Source organism: Rhynchophorus ferrugineus, unplaced genomic scaffold (genome assembly GCF_030347505.1).
Source record: "Rhynchophorus ferrugineus isolate W39M unplaced genomic scaffold, kcgeb_rfMv2 rfM5, whole genome shotgun sequence".
NCBI lineage: Eukaryota > Metazoa > Arthropoda > Insecta > Coleoptera > Curculionidae > Rhynchophorus > Rhynchophorus ferrugineus.
Window position 1 is genome coordinate 12,265,243 of NW_027472584.1, and position 20,766 is coordinate 12,286,008.

The following is a 20,766-nucleotide window of genomic DNA, read 5'->3' on the forward strand; positions in this document are numbered from 1 at the left end:
CAAATTATTCCAGTATAATAAATATTCTTCTTAATCGATGATAACATTTATGTCATTTCAAATTTTATTTAAAGTCATATATAACATTTATATGATGCAGAGATTTACTGATATTTGACAATAAATCTTTATATTTTTCCTGGTAGAGCAAATGTTATTATATGCCACGCCTATGTAGTATATGCACCAAAAAGTTTTACTAAAATTGAAACAAAAAACTTATTAGGTATTAAGCCACCTTTAGCACAGGTGCTTTATCCTTATTATTAATGAATATACTCATGCTTAATACTTTTTATCAAATATAAATGATAACATAGACATATATTTTCATAACAAATTTTTAATCATATTAATCATGAGGTTATAAAATATGTTAAACATATAAATTGATGATTTATTTTTTTATTATTTATTAAACTGATTTAGAACCACTAATTGGGTTTCTCTCTTCTTCTCGGTTTTCATGAAGGTGTAGCTGTGAGTTTTCGAGCAAGTCTTTTGATTTCTTGCTTAATTGTAGGAATATTTAGGTGTGTTAGTAAAAAGTAGGGACCAGTAGCTCTACGTAATATCTTGTTCTGAAATATTTGAGCATTTATTATGTTGCTGTACTGAGTGTAACCGTGTAGTTGTACACCAAAGAGCCATATTAGTTTACGTTTTTCTTCTATAAAACCAATACAGCTGTCTATATTTTAAATTAAGTTCGGTCGGTTATTTCTTTTTTAGCTTGATTCTTCCACTTTAGTTAAATATTTGGTATTATTTTTGTATGGTGTAGAATATTAAATATTTCGAAAAAAAATGAATACTGGAATTTTTTAAATTATTACATATAGTGTAAATAATTAATATAATTTTTTTTTAGATCTCTCATGTATTGAAGGCTCTTATTATATTATTCATTTATGATTTATAATTAATTTGTTATATTATATTATAATCAATTAATTCATTCCATTATTTAATATAACATAAATTTAACAAACACAGTTATATAAATAATATAATATAAAATAAACAAACAAAGAATAATGAAGCAGTAAATTATAATATATAAGATGTTTATAAAGGATAGAAAAAGGAAACATCCTTAAGAAAATCTACTAGGCTCAATCTTAATTTTGATTGAACATTGGTGGAACACTAGTAGAGTTTCTTCTAACTGGTAAAAAGGAGAATCTAAAATCTGGCTCACAAATAAACAAATGAAACAGAGGAACCATAAGCTTGTGACTGTGTATGACTGTTATTATATTATCTCAAAAATTGTAAACAAAAACAGTTTTAAAATAAATTACGCGATAAATCACCGATGTGGTTTTTAATTTGTTAAAAGTAATCGTATGAAAATGTACACAGCAGTATAATCCAAATTATTTGGGTTTAAAATTTTAATATTGTTTGTCCATCGAGACCACAGAGCATTTTAGTTTTAATCACAAATATCCCAAAATCAGATTACACTTAAAAATACTGATGGTTCTCTAGTTAAAATGTCATTTTTAGATTGAAAATATTCAATTCAAAAGGCAGTTTACAACTTTTAATCAGTTTTTAAATAGTTTTCAGTAAATATATTTTATATGATGCTGACATGAACTAAGTAGTTTCGGTGATAGTTTAATATCTAAAACTTTTCAACTCTCTTCAGATATCTTACAAGGCAATTGCTATACTTTCCATATTTTAATGTGTTTTATGGTTAAATTCCCATTTTACATTTACAGCAAGATTCTAGTCTCATATTCGACTATATATATTTTCAAATGAAAATGGACATCTTCAATCATCCATAGTTGGCATTGGGGGTGAGTTGTCTACTCAACAAAACGCTGCTGTTGGTGCTTCAAGCCTTCCTCTAATATTCCTCACCAAATCTCGTCACTATTGACGTTTGACTGCAATCGTTCTGGCTTTAGACAAAGTTTGTCTCCTATTTTTCAGATCTCTTGTGTGGTCTTAGTTTATTTTGGAGCTGTTCCTTGCGTTTTCCATCAAAAAGGTCGATTTCATCACACATCATTCCTTTATCTTACATTTGACAGATATGTTCAAACCATTGCAGACCTCAGAAAGAAAACTCCTGGTTTGGCTGGTTATTGGGTATATATATATATATATATATATATATATATATATATATATATATATATATATGTTTTTGAAACCATGTTTGAAACTGACTATTTAAATATATATGTGTAAATAATTTCATTCTTGGCGTATATGCTATAAGAGGCATATTTTAATTTTTTTCCTTCTACACTTTCCTGTATAACTGTTGTAATGTACATTACAAATTGATATGAGATGATGAGCAGTCTATTCAATGATATGCTTACTTAATCATTGTTAGTTTGGTTATCTCCAATTGAACTAGATTTAACTAAATTTATCTTTGCAGGGCAAAATGAATATCTGAATATCTTGACTGTCATTCTTTAGCTTGTAATATGAATGCCCATATTTTATTAAAATTTGTATCGCATTACATATATTGTAGCTATTAACTTAGACACCGTATGATATATTATCTTTGGCAACATCGAGATAATCTTAGATCGAGGTTGATATTATTATTAATATAATAACCTTAATATAACTTAACCTCAATATAATCGCAGTCATGTTTAGAATCGGTTTGAGATCCTCGAACGTTTTTTGTCTTGAGACGGACGGTCCTACCACTCTAGCTGCGCAACCAAACCAATAACTGTAATTCTATTTCGTTTAGATTTTTCAGTCTTTGTTATACAATGAATAAGTACGTTTTGATTATTTTCTGTAACGTTGAAATTTTTATTTAGATATATTGTTACTATATATTACTACTATATATTTTATTTCAAATATTATTAGCTACGACTTTTGCCTTCAGGTGTTATACCATCTTTTTTATGCCATCCAAAAATCATTCAAATTTTTGGCATTTTCCTAAGAAGTAAAGTGCTGCTCAAATAGGATACGAGTGAACAACCAGAATCAGTGGTAGTCGCAAGGTATAATATCTGGTGAATATGTGGGTTAGGACTTTCCATTTAAGCATTTCAGTGTAGATTTCCACGAGTTTTGTAAGACGTGGCTGAACGTTCTTTTGCGGCAAAATCATTTGAACGCATTTTAGATCGATTTGAACTTTCAATTCCACGTCTTTATACGTCTTCTGCATTCCACTGCATTCTTTACCTTTGACGCCAAATGTCCTTAAGTCAGCATTAAAGGGAGCTTAAAGGGGACTTTCGAAAATACATAAATAATAGTTTCCTTACTAGTATTTGTTACCTCCGCCTAGAACTATAGAAAAAGTACTAGTAAAGAAGCAGTCAACTAGATCTACGAATGGACTATAGACTGGAAAATACAGCTTAACAGCTTGAAATCTGTCCATGTAGATTTTTTGTTGTAGCGAAATGACAAAAAACTAATTATATCAGTTGAGGGATGTCCAATTATCCAAGCAGAATCAATGAAATACTTCGTTAGACAAAATGCCTGGCAGATTAAACTCAAAATCAAAGAACTGTACTGGTTAGTCGGAAGATACTCCCAGTTTGGCCTAAGATCAAAGATACTTGTTTATCAGTCAGTTACAAAATCTAAATGGACTTATAAGTTGCAAATATGAGGTTGCATAAGACATAAATCGGACTAGTAATCTAACCCTAAAAAACAAAGTTCTATTTTAATTAAACATAAAAAAGCTTATTTAATTACCAATTACGGTAAGGATTATCGCTACTCAACCAACGAAGAACTGCATGATAATCTCGAATTCGAATGATCTACGATGTTATCCAAGATTTCGCCTTAAAGCGTGAAAAAGTTGCTAAATCACGGCAACGCTTCCACGTGGACAACGTGCAGGAAACAGAAGAGTGAGTCGAACCAAACAACACGAATGTTACTCGTAACTCTAGCTTAAGTAGTCTAATTTAAATTTAATATAGGAAATATATACTGGTGCTATTTATCCAGCACTTTCTTTAAATATTATATATACTAAGAATATATAATGTAAAAGGTAATTTAAAAAACTAGAATTTGCTGACTTGTAAACTACTGATGTGTAATAATTCCTCGATGATGGGTCTCGTAGCTTATCGAGTGTTCATTATACTCAAACTTACAATAATTATATGAACGTTTCTTTAATCACGTAAAAATAAAACTTAAATTTCAATTTAAACTTCTTCTCGGACCTATTTTACACTTAATTATGTACTTTATGTGACAGACGCTTGAAACTTTTCAACTTCATATATTCTTTGAAGTTTTTTTTATATTAACGATGTCTTGGATGACGGTTTTACGTGCGTTTTGTATAAACATATTAAAAGATTAACTTAATATACTCCTTTGATAAAATATATATTTCTTTGATATCGTGGAATGTATTCGTGTGATAAATAATTTTTTTTAGATAAGAGACGATAGTTTTTTATCTTAATTACATAGTATCTCAGATTTTCAGTATAATGACATATAAAACTGATTTTTAAAATGTTAAAATAAAACGTCGTGTATTTCATGAACTATAATAGTATCTCTAGCGAGAAATATTTGAAAAATCTTAAATTGAAGCTGATCATTGAATTTTTTTAAATTAATTGATGTAAACTGTATTATTTGCTTCTTATTCTTATTTTATTTTTACTATGAATTACCTTGTTTTGGGTATATATTCGAGCTAATTGAATTGGAAAGGTGCTAAAATAGGGCTGTAGAAGGCGATTTTTCCTGGTTTTTGGCGACGAGAGCTGAAACATTTTGAAACTTCAAAATTGTTTGTGTGTATTTGATACTTTTGTTATTACTGATTGATATTTAATACTTTTAATACCTGCTTTTGTTGTCCATATCTCCAATTTTATGTAAAAATAATATAACATATTTTTAATCTTCAAAACGTTTTATATTAAGTTTTTTTTCATCATTTTATGGACAGATTTTTTAATAGTATGCAGAATTATTATAAAATGGCTTTAGTTTAATATTTAATTTCATTAAATATAGACTGTTCCCAAACTGTTAAATATTAAAAATATTTTAAATTGCTAAATATTTTGTTTAAATGTTTCACAATTCAGTTTACAAGTGGTTTTAATAACATAATCTTTATAATGACAGTAATTTCATGTATAAATATTATTTTGAGACAAGTTATTCTTTGTACAGGATTTATTTATAGCTCTTTAAATGGTAATCGATCTTAATTTGCTATAGAAGTGGTATTTTATTCTCAAGAATTCTAATTAGTCTACCACTCTTTCCATTAGTTAATAATATCAAAGTTGATTGAAATTAGTTTTATATATGGAATAAAAATTGCAATGCTTGTAGACATAATAGTAAAAATTATATTATTAATAAAATTCAAATATTCAATTGATATAATATTTTATTTAATATTTATGGTATATACATGGTTTTTTCTTTATCAAATATAAAATAATTAAATAAATTGTTTTTGATGTCTGTTAATTGGCACTGAGTAAGTTTCTCAACCGAAAATATATATACGTTATACATTTCATGTATCTAATGTCGTAAACATTGGTTTAATAAAATACAATAAATAAAGTGTTTTTTTTTCAAGATTGCACTATATCTAACTAAATACCTATTTTAGATTATATATAAAAAACAATTAAAAATTTATAGAAAACCTTGTGTAGGTACGTGTAAAATGGTGAAGATTATACAAAAACAAACAAACCCAAAGAATAGTTAACGTGCATAACAATCCATGTGAAGATAATAGAAAACAAAATTGAATATAAGTACGTAAATATGGCAGAAGAAAGCTTTCAATATAATTTACAATGTACGTGTTTAAATTAAGAAAGTTTACTATATAAACACTGGCCACCAAGAATAGAAAAATGTACAAAAATCTTTATCAGGTATATAATAACAACAATTTAAGAATATAACAACAATAAACAACTACACAAAACAAAATTCTTACGTATTGACTAAAATTGAAAAATTAAAAATAAGGTAACTACTCAATTTGTAAAATTTGTAGTTTGTTTTTGTTTTTCGTAATTTTAGCAAGAAATGTTTAATATGTAATAAAGGAATTTATTTACGGCACAATTTGAAAAATTACGAAAAAACAAGAAGAAGTACACATTCACAACTTAGTTGATTTATTCAAATTTTTGTTCTAATAAGAAACTACGTATATACATTTTGTACATATATCCCATAAAATATATTAATTGTATATTACCTTAAATATAAGGTGTATTTTTAAAAAAAATCTGCACTAAATAGATTAAATATTTATGTGTTTTATTGCGTTAAATTATAACTAACAACAATTTACATTCAGGAGATAAACGTTGATGACTGAATTTTTGATTTTCATTTTAAAGGAGAGTACTTCACTTAGTTCAGTTATAAATGCATTGAACTATAATGTCAGTTTTCCCTTCGGATTTTACTTCAAAAAAACCTCACTTACTATCTATTTGAAGCAGATTTCTTGGAAAACACCATGTTAAAGTGCTTCAAACTTCAAACGGATTAGTTTAATTTTGATTCAGTTTATTGAAAACAGTGATGAGTTTGATGGATATCTTTACTTCTAAGGGAATATACTCAACCAAATAAACCCATAGTGATTATTAATCACGTAATAATTGATATTTTGTGTGATTCAAGTAAAGAATAACTTACATGGTTTGGTTAACTGGATAAGTATAGACCCTTAAAGGTATGAAGCACTTTAAATAGCTACACTAACAGTGTTTGTCTTCATTGTGATATAAAAGGAACATTAAATTTCACTCTGAGTATTTGCCAGTTTTCTTTTGTTGGCTCGTCCTGTTGTCACGTTTGATATGTGAAAACCACAGTTTTTTGTCTTTTCATTCACACATTAGCAACCAACATTAACGAAGATTATTATTGACTAGTATAACTAGTACAATTTTAAATATCACATGTACGGCCAAGAGAAAGAACTACCCGATAAAAGCATATCTCTGATTAATGTTTCTATGGGCGTTTTTCCTACAAGCCTCACGAAAAATAATTGTTCTATAACGGCAGAACTCACAGTCCTTAAGCTAGGCAGTCTCAGCAACAACTTGCCGAATCTAGTTGGCTGATTTGGATATTGTGATCGGCAGTATTCTTCAAGAGCACACTGCGATTTCTCTTGGATTGATTCTATGTGTGCTACATCACTCAGTCCACACGCATCTGAAATAAGAAAAAAGATTTATTAATTATTTATTTTATAACATTTTCATTATTACAATAGGTGCTCTGTGTTTCGATCACAGATCTATTGGTGAAAATGCGAGGTATAAATGTAAACAGCTGTTAAACAACGTGGCCCATTTGTTAAATTCAATGGTTTTGACATTCCTCTTCATAAAATAATAATAATCATGGAACGCACAATATGTTATATTCGTTCATGCCTAATGCGAATCAAACATTCTTCGAAATTTATAGTTATACTGATCCGCCATATCCCAATTGTTGGTTTTGGATTCAACGATTTAAAAGTGACAATTTTGAAGTCAGTCACAGAGAATGACATTTGAAGATGAAAATCCAGCTAAAACTCTCAAAAAACTTTCTGACAACTTAGAAGTTGATGAATAAGGTAAATGTCACGATCTGACTGATGATACCATTTCGAATCGTTTCAACATCATGGTTTCATTGCTTCCTAGGCAAAAAAGAAGAGTTATCTGTTTCGTATTGTAACTGGCGGTAAAAAGTGGATCTACTGCGACAATTCCATCCGTAAAGAGTCCACATCATGCTAAAATCAAATGAAACTGTTACTGACGTCATTTGAAAAAAAATATATATATATTATTCTCAAAAAATTCCTTTTCAAAGGGAAAAAATGATCATGATATGTGCAAGTACTTAATATTTCAATAAAACAAGACCAATTTCATACTAAACGAGATTTCAAAAACAGAAGTAGTTGAAATATGTCATTTTAAAACCAAAAAAATCTTAATAGAAATGACAAATGGCGTTCTTAAAAAATATCCTATTGTTTTAATCTCTTGAGGCAGAGAATGGAGGTTTTTCTTTACCCAAACTTTTAAATATTTAGTTTTCCGAGGTAGTAATAAGTATCTATTCAGGAAAATAGCTAAAAATAGAGTTATTTTAGGTCTAAAATGTGATATAAAACGTAAAAGATATATTTTTTATTATACTGTTACAACAATAGAGTCAATTGTGAACCTATTGGTGTTAATAGATTTTCATTTAAACCTGATGCAAGGGAAATTGCAATGACAAAGCTATAACTATCATAAACTAGATCGCGGTTATTCTAATGAACTGACGTCACACAACGTGTGTCAAAAGGTGACGAGGTATATAAGCCGATATCCGTATAATGAACAATACTCTCTTTTTATTCTATTATTATTTGGTTTCAGTGGCAGTTTTTAATAAATTTAGCAACATAAAACTTTAATTTAACATATAAGTACATCGCTTGAAAAGTTCTCGGTTTAACCTACAATATTTACTATAACACAAATAAAAATAACTTTCATAACTATCTTTTTAATGTTTTCATGATAACTCCATCGTTATTGATATTTTCATTACATGTTTATAACATTATTGTTTATTGTTTCATTGTATTTGCATCAATATACGAGAAAGACGAGTGCGTGATTGTCTACTTAAGCTAAAGTTAAGAATAAACACTTATACACTATACAAGTTCGTGCAGCTTGGTTCGCTTAAATCTTTTGATTTCTTGTACGTTGTCCAGTAACTACATTGCATTCATGTTGCTGTGATTCAGTACATTTATTTGATGTTTTAAAGCGAAATCTTGGATAATCTCGTAAATCCATTTGATCTCAAGGTCATTGTGTAATTCTTCGTTAGTTATGTAACGATAAGCATCGATAATTCATCGAAGAACTTTGTTTTGGCGGCGGTTAGACAGTTGTTTCAGTAAAATTCTATATTTTCACCCAAAGTCAATTATAAAGTCCAAATGGGCTTTATAATTGACTTATAAACTAATCTCTTTGATCTTGGGTTACATTGGAAGTATCTAGTCGGAAGATACTTTTCGAATCAGTACTGTTCTTTGATTTTGAATGCGATCTCCTTTTTTTTGGCTAACGTGATGTGATCACTATAAATGATTAAATCATTACGAATGTTATTGAAGATATATGTTAAATATATGATTTATGTCGATACAAGAGCCAATCCCTAGTATGTAGAAAAGAAGAACAAGTAAGGGCATTGTAGTTTATCTCGAGACTGTTCAAAAATGGTATAAAAGACCAGCGATGTAAATAAAGTTTCTGTCTTGTTCCAAAATCATAAATAATGTTATTAATTCAAACAGACAAATGCTGACACAAAAATGCTGTCGTACTAATACCGATAACGTATGAAAAAGACCACCCGTTATGTCAAATATTCTCTATGATATTTATCAATTCCTCTACTAATAAATATATAGTTTATGGGGAAAAATAATGTTATACGTATTTAAAATATGAAAATATATCAAGCAATAAATAAATATTTGTTCTGTGTCATATTGAATTCTAGATGGTGGCAAATTAAAATATAACGATGATGTTGGCGTACGTTGATTCATTGTCTTTATAAACTGTTCGAATAAATACCGTTCCAAATGTGCTGTTGTACAAATCGAATGTCATTAACGTGAATACATCTTCTCATCTCGTGAACAGTAGGGAGCTGATTATCCCATGTATCCAAATGTCTGGTCTTGTTACTGGGGCATTCGTTTGTCTCAATGACCTATTTGGTCATTTACATTTATGATCCCCATTTAGAAAATTGTCCGTTTACCTTCTTGGGTTTTCTCGCCTACCCTTCGAAAATCAACAGGTTTCCTTCTAGCGGTTGAAGGAGTTACATTATTGATAATATTTTCTACTTGGAACAACACTACTCTAACATTTATCTATATCGGATGTAGTTGTCACATAATAGTTAATATAATAATAGTTGTTACTTTTATGACGTTTATTTATAAAGTACATTTAAATTTTAATATATTTAATATTGATTTTTGTCGTATTTTCAAAACTTAATCCTTTAAGAGGCTTTTTCAACATTTAAATTCTTATTGAATTCTTTAAAAATTGTTTTCGAGACATGATATCTCAAATACTACTGAAACTATTTACATAAAATTTGGTGTGAGCTTTTTCTACATTAAACATAAACATATATGGTACATTAAACTTATAATTTTGGGTTTTTACTATTTTGTAAAAATTGTAATTATGTTTTTTAACGACTGCCGTACTTCTCTAAATTGGGAATTTAATTTTTTTTTTGCATTCGGTTACTAGGAATCGTATGCAATCGTATCAACCAACTCGGTTCAATAGTCTGTAACTTTTTGGATTTTAATTTTTTTTTTCGCTTTTTTTCTCTTTTATGTAAATATTAAAAACTATCTAGTAAAATTATTGTTTCTTTATTATACATGAAAATATATGCAGGTTACTAGGCTGGAATAATTTTTATGATGACATATGTGAGTATTCTTTGATATTATAGAAGTGGTAACAATAATATGCAACTATTAAGTAGATTCATTGTTATAAACTGAAAGTGTTTGTAGCTGAATGCTTCCATTTTTATGAAGATATTTTTTTCAGTTTAGAATTAAAATTTTAGCAGAAAGATAATATACAAAATTATAGCAACAATGCCTTAAATTTGTAAAAAATATTGATAGAATTATTGATAAATTTACGTACGTTATCGAGCGTTTTCAACTGTTTAACCAGGGAGTAGGCGAATATGTTGCGTGAGGAAATCTTCCACCACAATGAAAACAGAAATAGCTATTTGGATGTCTTCTAGCTGAGCTACAAGCTCTTATCGCGTTTGCGGTGGGTCTTCATCTAGCAGAGCTTGCATTTTTTTATATTCAAACTTTCAAGAGTGTCCAAGAAATTTAATAAGATCCAACGTCGACACCAAGAGTTTTTCAGCAGTTTTTCAGGCTGAATACTGTGTCCTGCTTATCACTTGCCACCGTAAACTCTACTATTTTCAGATTTTGTAATTCACGTCCGATCCTTTCAAAACAGCACTAAAATATTTATATTTCAAATATAATTTTAAAGTTGAAAACCTGCTTTATATAGACTGAAGTCCGATGAAATTATTTTTATAACAATCGCAAACATAACTATTGAATTTTTATTAGTGTATCAATGCAAGTAAAACAAATAATTATATTGTTGTTCACTGATGATATAAAAGTGAGCACCCATCAATTACAATTTTTCTTAAATTGATTGTAATTCACTTATGTGACTAAAGACAAATTATATGTTCACCGGTGAATAAATCGAAAAGAAATCGAAATCGATTCATGGAAATATTTATATATTAAATATCATTTTAGACTTGAAGAAAAAAATCTGTCAAAAAATTATTTCATACACCTAACATTTGAATGTTTGTAAACAAATCTTATTATCTGCTCTATATAGAGTGCAGTCCGATGAACTCATTTTTTCTAACAATCGCAAACATAAGTACGGGCATACGAAATATAAAAGGTGCCATTAGCATAGCAAAGGGTAAGTTAATTACATTTCGTATCCAAGAATAGCATGAAAAATTCCTGACCCCGACTTCATTCGTTTGACACGAAACTAAAAATAAACCCGAGCAAAGTGCAATTGTCTCATACTTTTCCTTGCTTCTCGTTTAGGATATGCTCAGAACATTTATGTCAGCTGCTTTCGTCTCTCGATCCAATTGGATTTAATTTACAAGCCTGCCATTATTAAAACATTCGTGTAACTGATGTAATTAATTAAGACAGACAGACTATGCTAATCCGTGTTCATCAATTTTTAATGGCCATTGGAACAATTAAAACTTTCTAATATTGAAGCATTTTAGGTTGGTAAGACTTGCTTTATAGCCGCGCGGATTGAGCAAAGTTCCTCTTTAATCCTTTCAATTGTCCACATTTTCTGAAGTTTTCCCGACAAGGATGCCTTTCATTTTCTCTTTTGTAACGTCGTATTTTAATGACTTACTCTAAACTTGTCGGGTATTACTTTGTATTTATTAATTTATGCTCTTCATATTACACTACTTTAATTACAACAACTAGTTCAGAATATCACGTATTATTTAGAAACGTTTTGTAAAATAGTAATAAATCTTATAAAACCATACATGACAATATGATTTAAAACTTTTTGAACAATTGAAATATATATAAATGCATTAGGCCTATAAATTTGAAGCATTATTGGGTAAAATTGGTACTGTAACAAAATTGGTACTGTATTTTATTGAAATCATTGTCCATTCTTAGCCGCTACTTTTTCATATCTTTCAGGCAATGTACGGATTCCATCTCGAAAGAACGATGTTTTTTTCACAGTTTACGACCAATATGTCGGAACAAGTAGTAATCAAAAGCAAGGTCTGGAGAATACGGAGGGTGGGGTAGCGCTTTCCATGTTTTTTACTGGTTTTACAACATATGGTCGAGCGCTCTCACGCTGAAGAATAACAATGTTGTACATTTCCGGCCTTTTTCGTGCAATACTCGGCCCAAATACACAAATTGTAATTGATAGCGATCTCCATTGATGGTTTCATCCAGTAATGCCTTAAAATCCTTTCAATTTTTTTGGCTATCAATATTACTCTTTACTCTTTATCTTCGGTGTCAAAATCAGCACTTTAAAAACCAGTATTTATTAACCAGTATTTAACCAGTATTCACATGTTGAAATCCTTTGCTTTTTCTTCAAACTGAAGCATAAAAATTTATAAATTCCTGCAAATGCGATTTGCTCTGCGCAATTTCGAATATTTTCCATACATTGCAACATTTTTTTTTGACACTTTGACGAAATATCATATTGAAAAGTGAAGCCTGTTAATGAGGCTTCAACATGAAGTTGGTTACAGATGTACCCGATACTATTTAATACACAGTAACACTATTTGTATTAAACCCTTTAAAATTAATTTATACGCCTGTTAATTCGAATGATAAATTATTCTCAAAGATAACAAAAATTAGAAACTATATAAATTTATTGTAAACTTTTATTTAATAAATACAGATAACAAAGTCCAAAGTTAATATAAGCTAACAATGATATTTATTTTTATATTGTTGTTTATACTGGTGATATTCTGTTATGATTTTTATAAATAACACGGATATTGCTACAGATATGAGTTAAAGTATCACATCTTTTCAAAAATGTTATATATATTATTAATTATGCTATTTTGCAGTTTGTTTTTTCTTGTTTTTATCATAATTTATTTCAGATAATTACTAACAATATTATAACAGTTACTATTTTGGTACAGAATTGTAGTATTTTCTATTAGCACCACTTCTGTATATTTGTTAATAACAAGCTTTAAGTAGTATTAAAAAATGTAAAGCTTTTAACTAATATTACAATTTAAATAAGGAAATTCCTATTTATTAAAAAAATTACTTCTATATATAAATAAACTACATAGGGGTAATAAATAGTAGAATTATTGCACCCAAATTGGTGAAATGTTGTTTCATTAAAATCAATTATCAAAGCCACTAAAAAACAGGAAATGAGGTAAACCAATAATGTTAAATAATTGAATTTAAATAAAGTGTTTTTCTGTTGACAAACCAATTTATATTTCTACATAAAGAACCTTTAGTTACAGATTCAAGATCTAAAAACGTAACTTTTTTCTGTAATAAACTATTTAGGAATTTAGTTCTTGCTTTTTGGTTTTTTGTTAATATTGTCTGTTCTTGGATGTTGATATAGAAATGAATACCCATAAATAACATTTCAGAAACTGTGAGTTAGTTTAAGTACTTTGATAATGAGGAATATAACGGTAGTTATGACGAAGACAACATATCAATGGTTCCAAACATACAGCCAAAAAAAATTGTTAATCGTAAGAAAATTTATATTTTGACATCGTGTCGTTACTATAACTCAACTTAACTATATAAATTTGCTGGTAATTTTTATTTAAGAAAATATGACTATTTTGAACCAAAGTCCAAAGTTATATAAACTGGTATAACGATAATATTCCGTTACTTTTTTGTTGTTTATGTGTGTACGGCTAAAAGTGTGTTTTTTTAATTAATAAAATTATTATTACTGCTGTTAAATTGTTGCTGCTTCTGAATAAAAGGTATAAAAATTACTAACTAAATATAATTTGTATTATATTTGTTACTTTCTTTGAAGGTATACTTTCTTTATGAACAATACAGATATAAATAAAATATTTTAGAGCTATCGGTTATGATTAAATGCCTGAGAAACAGCTGCCTAATACTAAACTAAATATATAGTTGTAAATTTGGGTAAATTTGTAAGAATTTCACGCCCTGTTAGAGAAATCTGATACGGCCTTACGGCGGACACACGTAAAATGAGTTCTCCGCCTCTCGAACTATACAAAAGTTACGAAATGGTCAGTAATAGAAGTCGATTGAATGCGTCCATCCAGATGTTAGAGGCAAGCGCGTGAAAAACATACGGATTTTTGTAGCTAAGGTGTCTCCGACAAAAAGCCTATTTATTAAAAACACCTTTTATACCCCATTTAAGAAAAATACACAAGATCTAAGACGTTGCCTATGGACGAGAAAGGAAAGGAAAATAAAGAAATCGAATAATGGAATTAGGACGGTTGCCAAAATTTCAATTTGAAAACAATCTTCGCTAAATAAAACAGAAGATTTAAGGAAAGGGTACGGAAAAACAAAATGCATAACCCCCTGGTATCAAGTTTGTAAAGCTTGTAAAAAGTAAAAAGCTTTACCAAATTGCTTTTATTGTCTTCGTTATGAACTCAAAGGGTAACAGATTAATTCTTTCCCCTGTACTAAGTTTTTTATCAAGATTTTTAATATTATTTAATAGATTACGCAAATTACGCTATGCATAATAAAAAAGAATAATTCTGAATAAACAGAAGAATCAGCTATTAAATTAAGTATATTAAATATTTTATTAACTTCAATTAAAATATTCAAAATTTAATCATTCAAAGTTATCACAAAACATCAAACCAATTAGTAATCCAATGCTGCCAAAACAAAGTTCTTCGATTAATTACCCGTGCTTAACAGGTCAATTGGAAAGTCCCCGACCTGACACACAGATGGCGCTACTAGAATTAAATCCATATGTTTTTAGTAAGTCTTAACCCTCAAAAGATGCGTGTATAAATTTGACAGCTGTCGGATCATTAGTTTGTGAATTATAGCATTTTGAGTGAACCAACTTTTGTTATTGTGAAAAAAATGGATGAAAAGGAATTTTACGTGTTGATAAAATATTGCTTTTTGAAGGGAAAAAATACAATTGAGGCCAAAAACTTGGCTTTTTACCAAATTTCCGGACACTGCCCCAGGAAAATCAACCATCAAGGATTGGTATACTAAGTTTAGACGTGGTGAAATGAGCACCGAAGACGGTGAACGCAGTTGATGCCCAAAACAGGTTGTTACCGACGAAAACATTTAAATAATCCACAAAATGATTTTGAATGACCGCAAATTGAAACTGAATGAAATAGTAGACACTCTAAAGATATCAACTGAACGTGTACATCATATCATTCACGAATATTTGGGTATGAGAAACCTCTATGCAAAGTGGGTGCCGCGCGAGCTCACTTTTGATCAAAAACAACGACCAGTTGATGATTCGGAGCAGTGTTTGAAGATGATCAAGCGTAATAAACCTGAGTTTTTGCATCGATATGTGACAATGGATGAGACATGACTCCATCATTTCACTCCGAAGTCCAATCGACAGTCATCCGAGTGGACTGCATACGATAAACGCGGCGTCTGTATTTTGGGATGTGCATGGAATAACTTCCATTGATTACCTTGAAAATGGATGGACCATCAACAGCGGCTATTACATAGCGTTATTGGACCGTTTGAAAGACGAAATCTTCACGTATTTGAAGAAAAAGAAAGTGCTGCTTCACCAAGACAATGGACCGTGTCACAAGTCAGTGAAAATGATGGCAAAAATCCATGAATTGGGTATCGAATTGCTTCCTCATCCACCGTATTCTACTGATCTGGCCCCCAGTGACTATTTCCTGTTCTCAGATCTCAAAAGAAGCTTGCTGGAACAAATTTTCGTCGAATAAAGAGGTGATTACCGAAACTTCGACCTATTTTGAAGTAAAGGACAAATCGTACTACAAAAATGGTATCGAAAAGTTGGAGGGCCGCTATAATCAGTGTATTGATGAACGGTAATAAATTAATTTTATAAATTAAAATTTTATTAAACATATCTAATGTAAGATGTAATTTAAAAAAATCATCTTTAGTGGCGAAAAAAGTTTACAGTTTGAAATTTTTTTATTATGGTTTGTACCCGTTCGCCATTTAACATTTTGTTACTTTTGAATCATATTGAGTGGCCTTAGATTTGTACATTCATATATCAGTCTTGGTAGCTCATATTTGTACCAGTTTTATTGCCTATGACTTTTTTCTTAACTATATTGATACAGTAAATCACAACCACTTTTAGAACACCGAAATCAATATATTCACAAGTTACCAACAGTACTAGTATATCAATCTTCATAGTTAATTAAACGAATTAATTCATAGATTAAATGACAGAAAAACTTTATTTTGAAAAATATTTGGGTTGAATGACGCTTGTAATAAATAAAACATTTTTAAGTGCTTTTATGAACTTTAAAAGCTTTTTAAAAGATCAAAATATGAATTATGGGGAACTGAATGCCAACTTTTTTACTCGGTAAAAGGTGCGTATTAAAATATAATCATAATTTTTTGTCAACTGTTTAATTAGACGTCTTCGGCATAAAATTATGTAAATGATTTGGTACAATTGAAGAGTGAATTTTTTCTTTTCGGTGGCATTGTGTTTTAATTCTGTTCGGTTAATGCAAATTTAAAAGTTTTCCGAAATTATTCTATCTCCGCTTTTGGAATTTATTAATACGTAAACAAAAGTATTTACAATTCAAAATAAGCATGTTTTAATAGACCCAGGCATCTGAGTTATTATGACTTGGGATTTTCACCATCCGCAGAAAAAAAAACAACCACGCGCTTCGTCTAAAAATCAGTTTCGGGTGGCAAAAAAAGTGGGGACTGTTTTGTTATGCACCCTACCGGGCTCTTAACTTGGGCACTATTTCATTCTGATTTATCTGCACTTCGGTAAAAGAATCGAAAAAACTAGTTGAAATCAATCAGCCATTTACTTTAAGATGGAGTCTGCAAAAGATATACTGCCCGGGGGTCAACTTTAGGTCATACCATCGAAAGTAGATCTTCCATTAAGTTTTTTCTTGCTTATTTATGATCTGTGTCACTTTGGATTTCTCATTTAAAACGACGATATAATTTTACTCTGCGGAAGGCATTTTTTTGTGTATCAGACACAAGAGAGTTATTTTTGTTTTTTTTAATATAAATTAATTTGTTTAGACATAATTTAATATCAAAAGCATTACCTGTCAATTAAACTTAGCTTTATATATGTTATAATTTATCTAAGGAAATGCTTATTTACTAATTCTTTCTCTTGTTATATATATACATATATATATATATATATATATATATATATATATATATATATATATATATTAAACAATAATAACAATAGCCAATTGAACTTAGTTTTATATATTTCACACAAAATATTTTAATATATTAATTATATATATTAATATCATTAAATAATATGAAATAATTCTAAACTTTCTATTCTAAATAAAATTTCTATCTTCATTCTAATAAAAATAATAAACCAAAATAAATATATACGATATATAAGCTATAGTGATCGATGGTCTTTTAACATTGTTTTGGTAATATAATAATAATAAACCATAATTTCGTTACTATAGAATTTCTCACATTTTAAAATGATAATGAACTAATTCTTTAGTACTAAAACTAATTAAATGAATTCAGTAAATATTCCAATATTAAATCAAATAAATTAAATATATTATCAATTTGAAGTTAACTAACTTTTCATAATTATAAGAAAAATAATGCATGTTATTATATAAATAATATATTTCAGTTAAATTAAATATCCATATCAATTTGAAATAATTTTTATCTTTTAGATATTATAATAAAAATAATAGAAGAAAATGAGTATGCGTCATATATATGTCAGTGGTAAAACCATAATTTGGCCGCTGTGGAATTTCTCAGATTTCTAGATGAAAAACGAAGCCAAATGATTGTCTCAAGCCTCTTTTGAAGACACTTTTATACGATTAAAAGAGTTCTTACAGTAACAGAACCAATGGTAGCCAGACGGGGTAAAGTCCGAGCTATATGGTGCATACAATATCTCTCAATTTTTGCCTAAGGTAAGCTTCCTGAAGTGAGCTTTTCCGTTGGTCCTTCTCCTGCAATATTGTCGCACATGATTTACCTTTCATCATTAGTGGTAAAACGTCCCAAAAATTAATCGATTTCGTTTTGTTCTGAGCACAATCTTAAATGAGAATGTAATCCAATAATGTAATCGTTGATGATGATAGTTGATGTTGATTTTTGTCGACTTTTTCAACAAGTCTGAGATTCATCTCTAACATCGAAATTTTAGGAACCAATTCAGATACTGGTGTTCACTTAAGCACTCGATCATCATAAATACCATACTGTTTTCGATGGGTCTGTGTTGCATTTTTCTATTTTTAGAAGTAGAAAATCAAAATATGACTATAATTATTTGGAATCTCTATTTTTAAAGCCAAGAAACTTTTGACAGAATAACTGACTACACTTGATCCCTAAAATGTCTCATGAATTTTTACCTTTCAAAAAATTTAATTAAATAGAAATTGAAAAATCACGATTACTTTTTTCCAATTTTATATTTATTCTTAAATGGTAATGCGTTAATTTTTCACTACTAAAGTAAATTAAATTAAGTATAAAAATTACAAGAATCTCCAGTTAGTAAATCAAATAGATTTAATATTTCTTCAATTTGAGCTAAACTGACTTCAAAATTTTAAGAAATATAATAGAGGAAAATTAATATTATGGTTTTACCATGAATTAATTTATCTAGACATAATTTAGTGTTCAAAATATTGTGTGTTAATTTAATTAAACTTAGTTGTATGCATGTCATAAATTATATGAGAAATTATAATAAATTTATTTTAAAATAGCGTCTGTGATATATTGTAGTGCCTTGAGGTCAACTTTAGGTCATTATATCGAAGTAGCTCTCGCTGAATTGTTTTTACTTATTTATGCCTGTGTCAGTTTGAATTTTAAATTGAAAACAATAATACAATATTATCCCCAAGTAGGTATATTTTTGGTAGTGTCAAAATAACTAGGTATACAAATTTAGTAAATAATTGTAACAAGATTATATGATAATTGAAAATAAATATACTTCATTTAATATGAAATATTTAAATAACTGAATATGTTTAATCACTTTTTTCACGCTTGTTTATTATCAGTGTTTGTATTTCTTATTCAAAATGATGCTATAGTCTTTCTAGCTTTGCTTTTCAGCAGGTGTTTTTCATTCTCTATCAAAAACACTGTCCTATTTTTTTGATCAAATTTAATTTTCACTGCCTAAAGAACTAAAGTAGGCAAGATGGAAACAATTAAGGACAAGTGTTACTAGCTATTCCTCCTTGTCGCTAATTACTGATATATAGCAAAGTTTAATTGTTTAAAAACAGCAGCTGCACCCAGTCTCTTATTGCGCAACGCTCATTAACCGCAACATCAAGAAATTGAACTACAAATTTATTTGGTTTTGTCATGATGAATCATAACAATTAATTGATGTGAATTTTATGAACCCTTCTTATACTTCGCCGCATTATGAATGGTTTATCAAATTAGAACGTTCTACGTAACCATTCGTCATTTAACGTCTTTATTATTAAGAGGTATAATTTATATGTGTAACTTAAAATAAACCAGTCTTTATTTTTTATCATAACATAATTAGAACAAAATTTAAAAACAATTCTTTTGGTATAAATCGATTAATTTAGATATTTTAATATTATTGTGAATCTTCTAAATAATGAAATATTAATAAAACTTTTTTTATACTGTCATTTTTGTTTGATTTTTACAAATAGCGTGCTAAATTCTTACACTTTTAAAATAGCCTTGGCCCTAGACAAATCTGTAACTATCAATTTGGGTTTTGTAATAAGCACGGAATTATAGAAAAAATACTAGGTGTGTCGGTAATAAACTTCCGGATTTTGTAACAGATTTCATTAGCCATAAGTATGCAATGTTTTGATTTGGTATATGTCATTTTATGCTACTTACATTAATCTCAGAACTACACAAGTTATGTTCCGACAAAATAACTGAAAATGTGCATTTGTGGCAAGCGTTACACCCAAAAAACAACAACAAAAGAGAAAAGCCGCCGAAAGTCATCGTTTGCCGGTAGAGACTTACGGTGACCATGTTGTAACCATAAGAACATGTGAAGCGTAGTTTAAATAAATCAAACGTAGTGAATTCAAGGCTCAAGAGAAAGAACATCCTGGTAGGTTGATAACATTTGAGGTTGCGAAATTGTAGGAGTTATTGGATGAGGACAAACTTAAAAAGAATTGCCAGAAATGTTGAATACGAACAATTTGTGCATCAAGCGGTAGGAAAGATTCAAAAAATGGGAGATGAGTGCTAGATATGAATAGAAT

At 28.9% G+C, this 20,766-nt stretch overlaps 1 protein-coding gene across 1 annotated transcript in view; it reads right to left on the bottom strand.

Moving 5' to 3' along the window:
* Window positions 1–5,386: 5,386 nt before the first annotated feature.
* Window positions 5,387–20,766, bottom strand: part of svp (COUP transcription factor 2) — a 63,928-nt gene continuing 48,548 nt past the window's right edge. Inside the window, exon 6 of the mRNA XM_076404878.1 lies at window positions 5,387–7,218. Coding sequence (XP_076260993.1) covers window positions 6,953–7,218 — 266 coding nt within the window. The 3' untranslated portion in view covers window positions 5,387–6,952. The remainder of the gene's footprint in view (window positions 7,219–20,766) is intronic.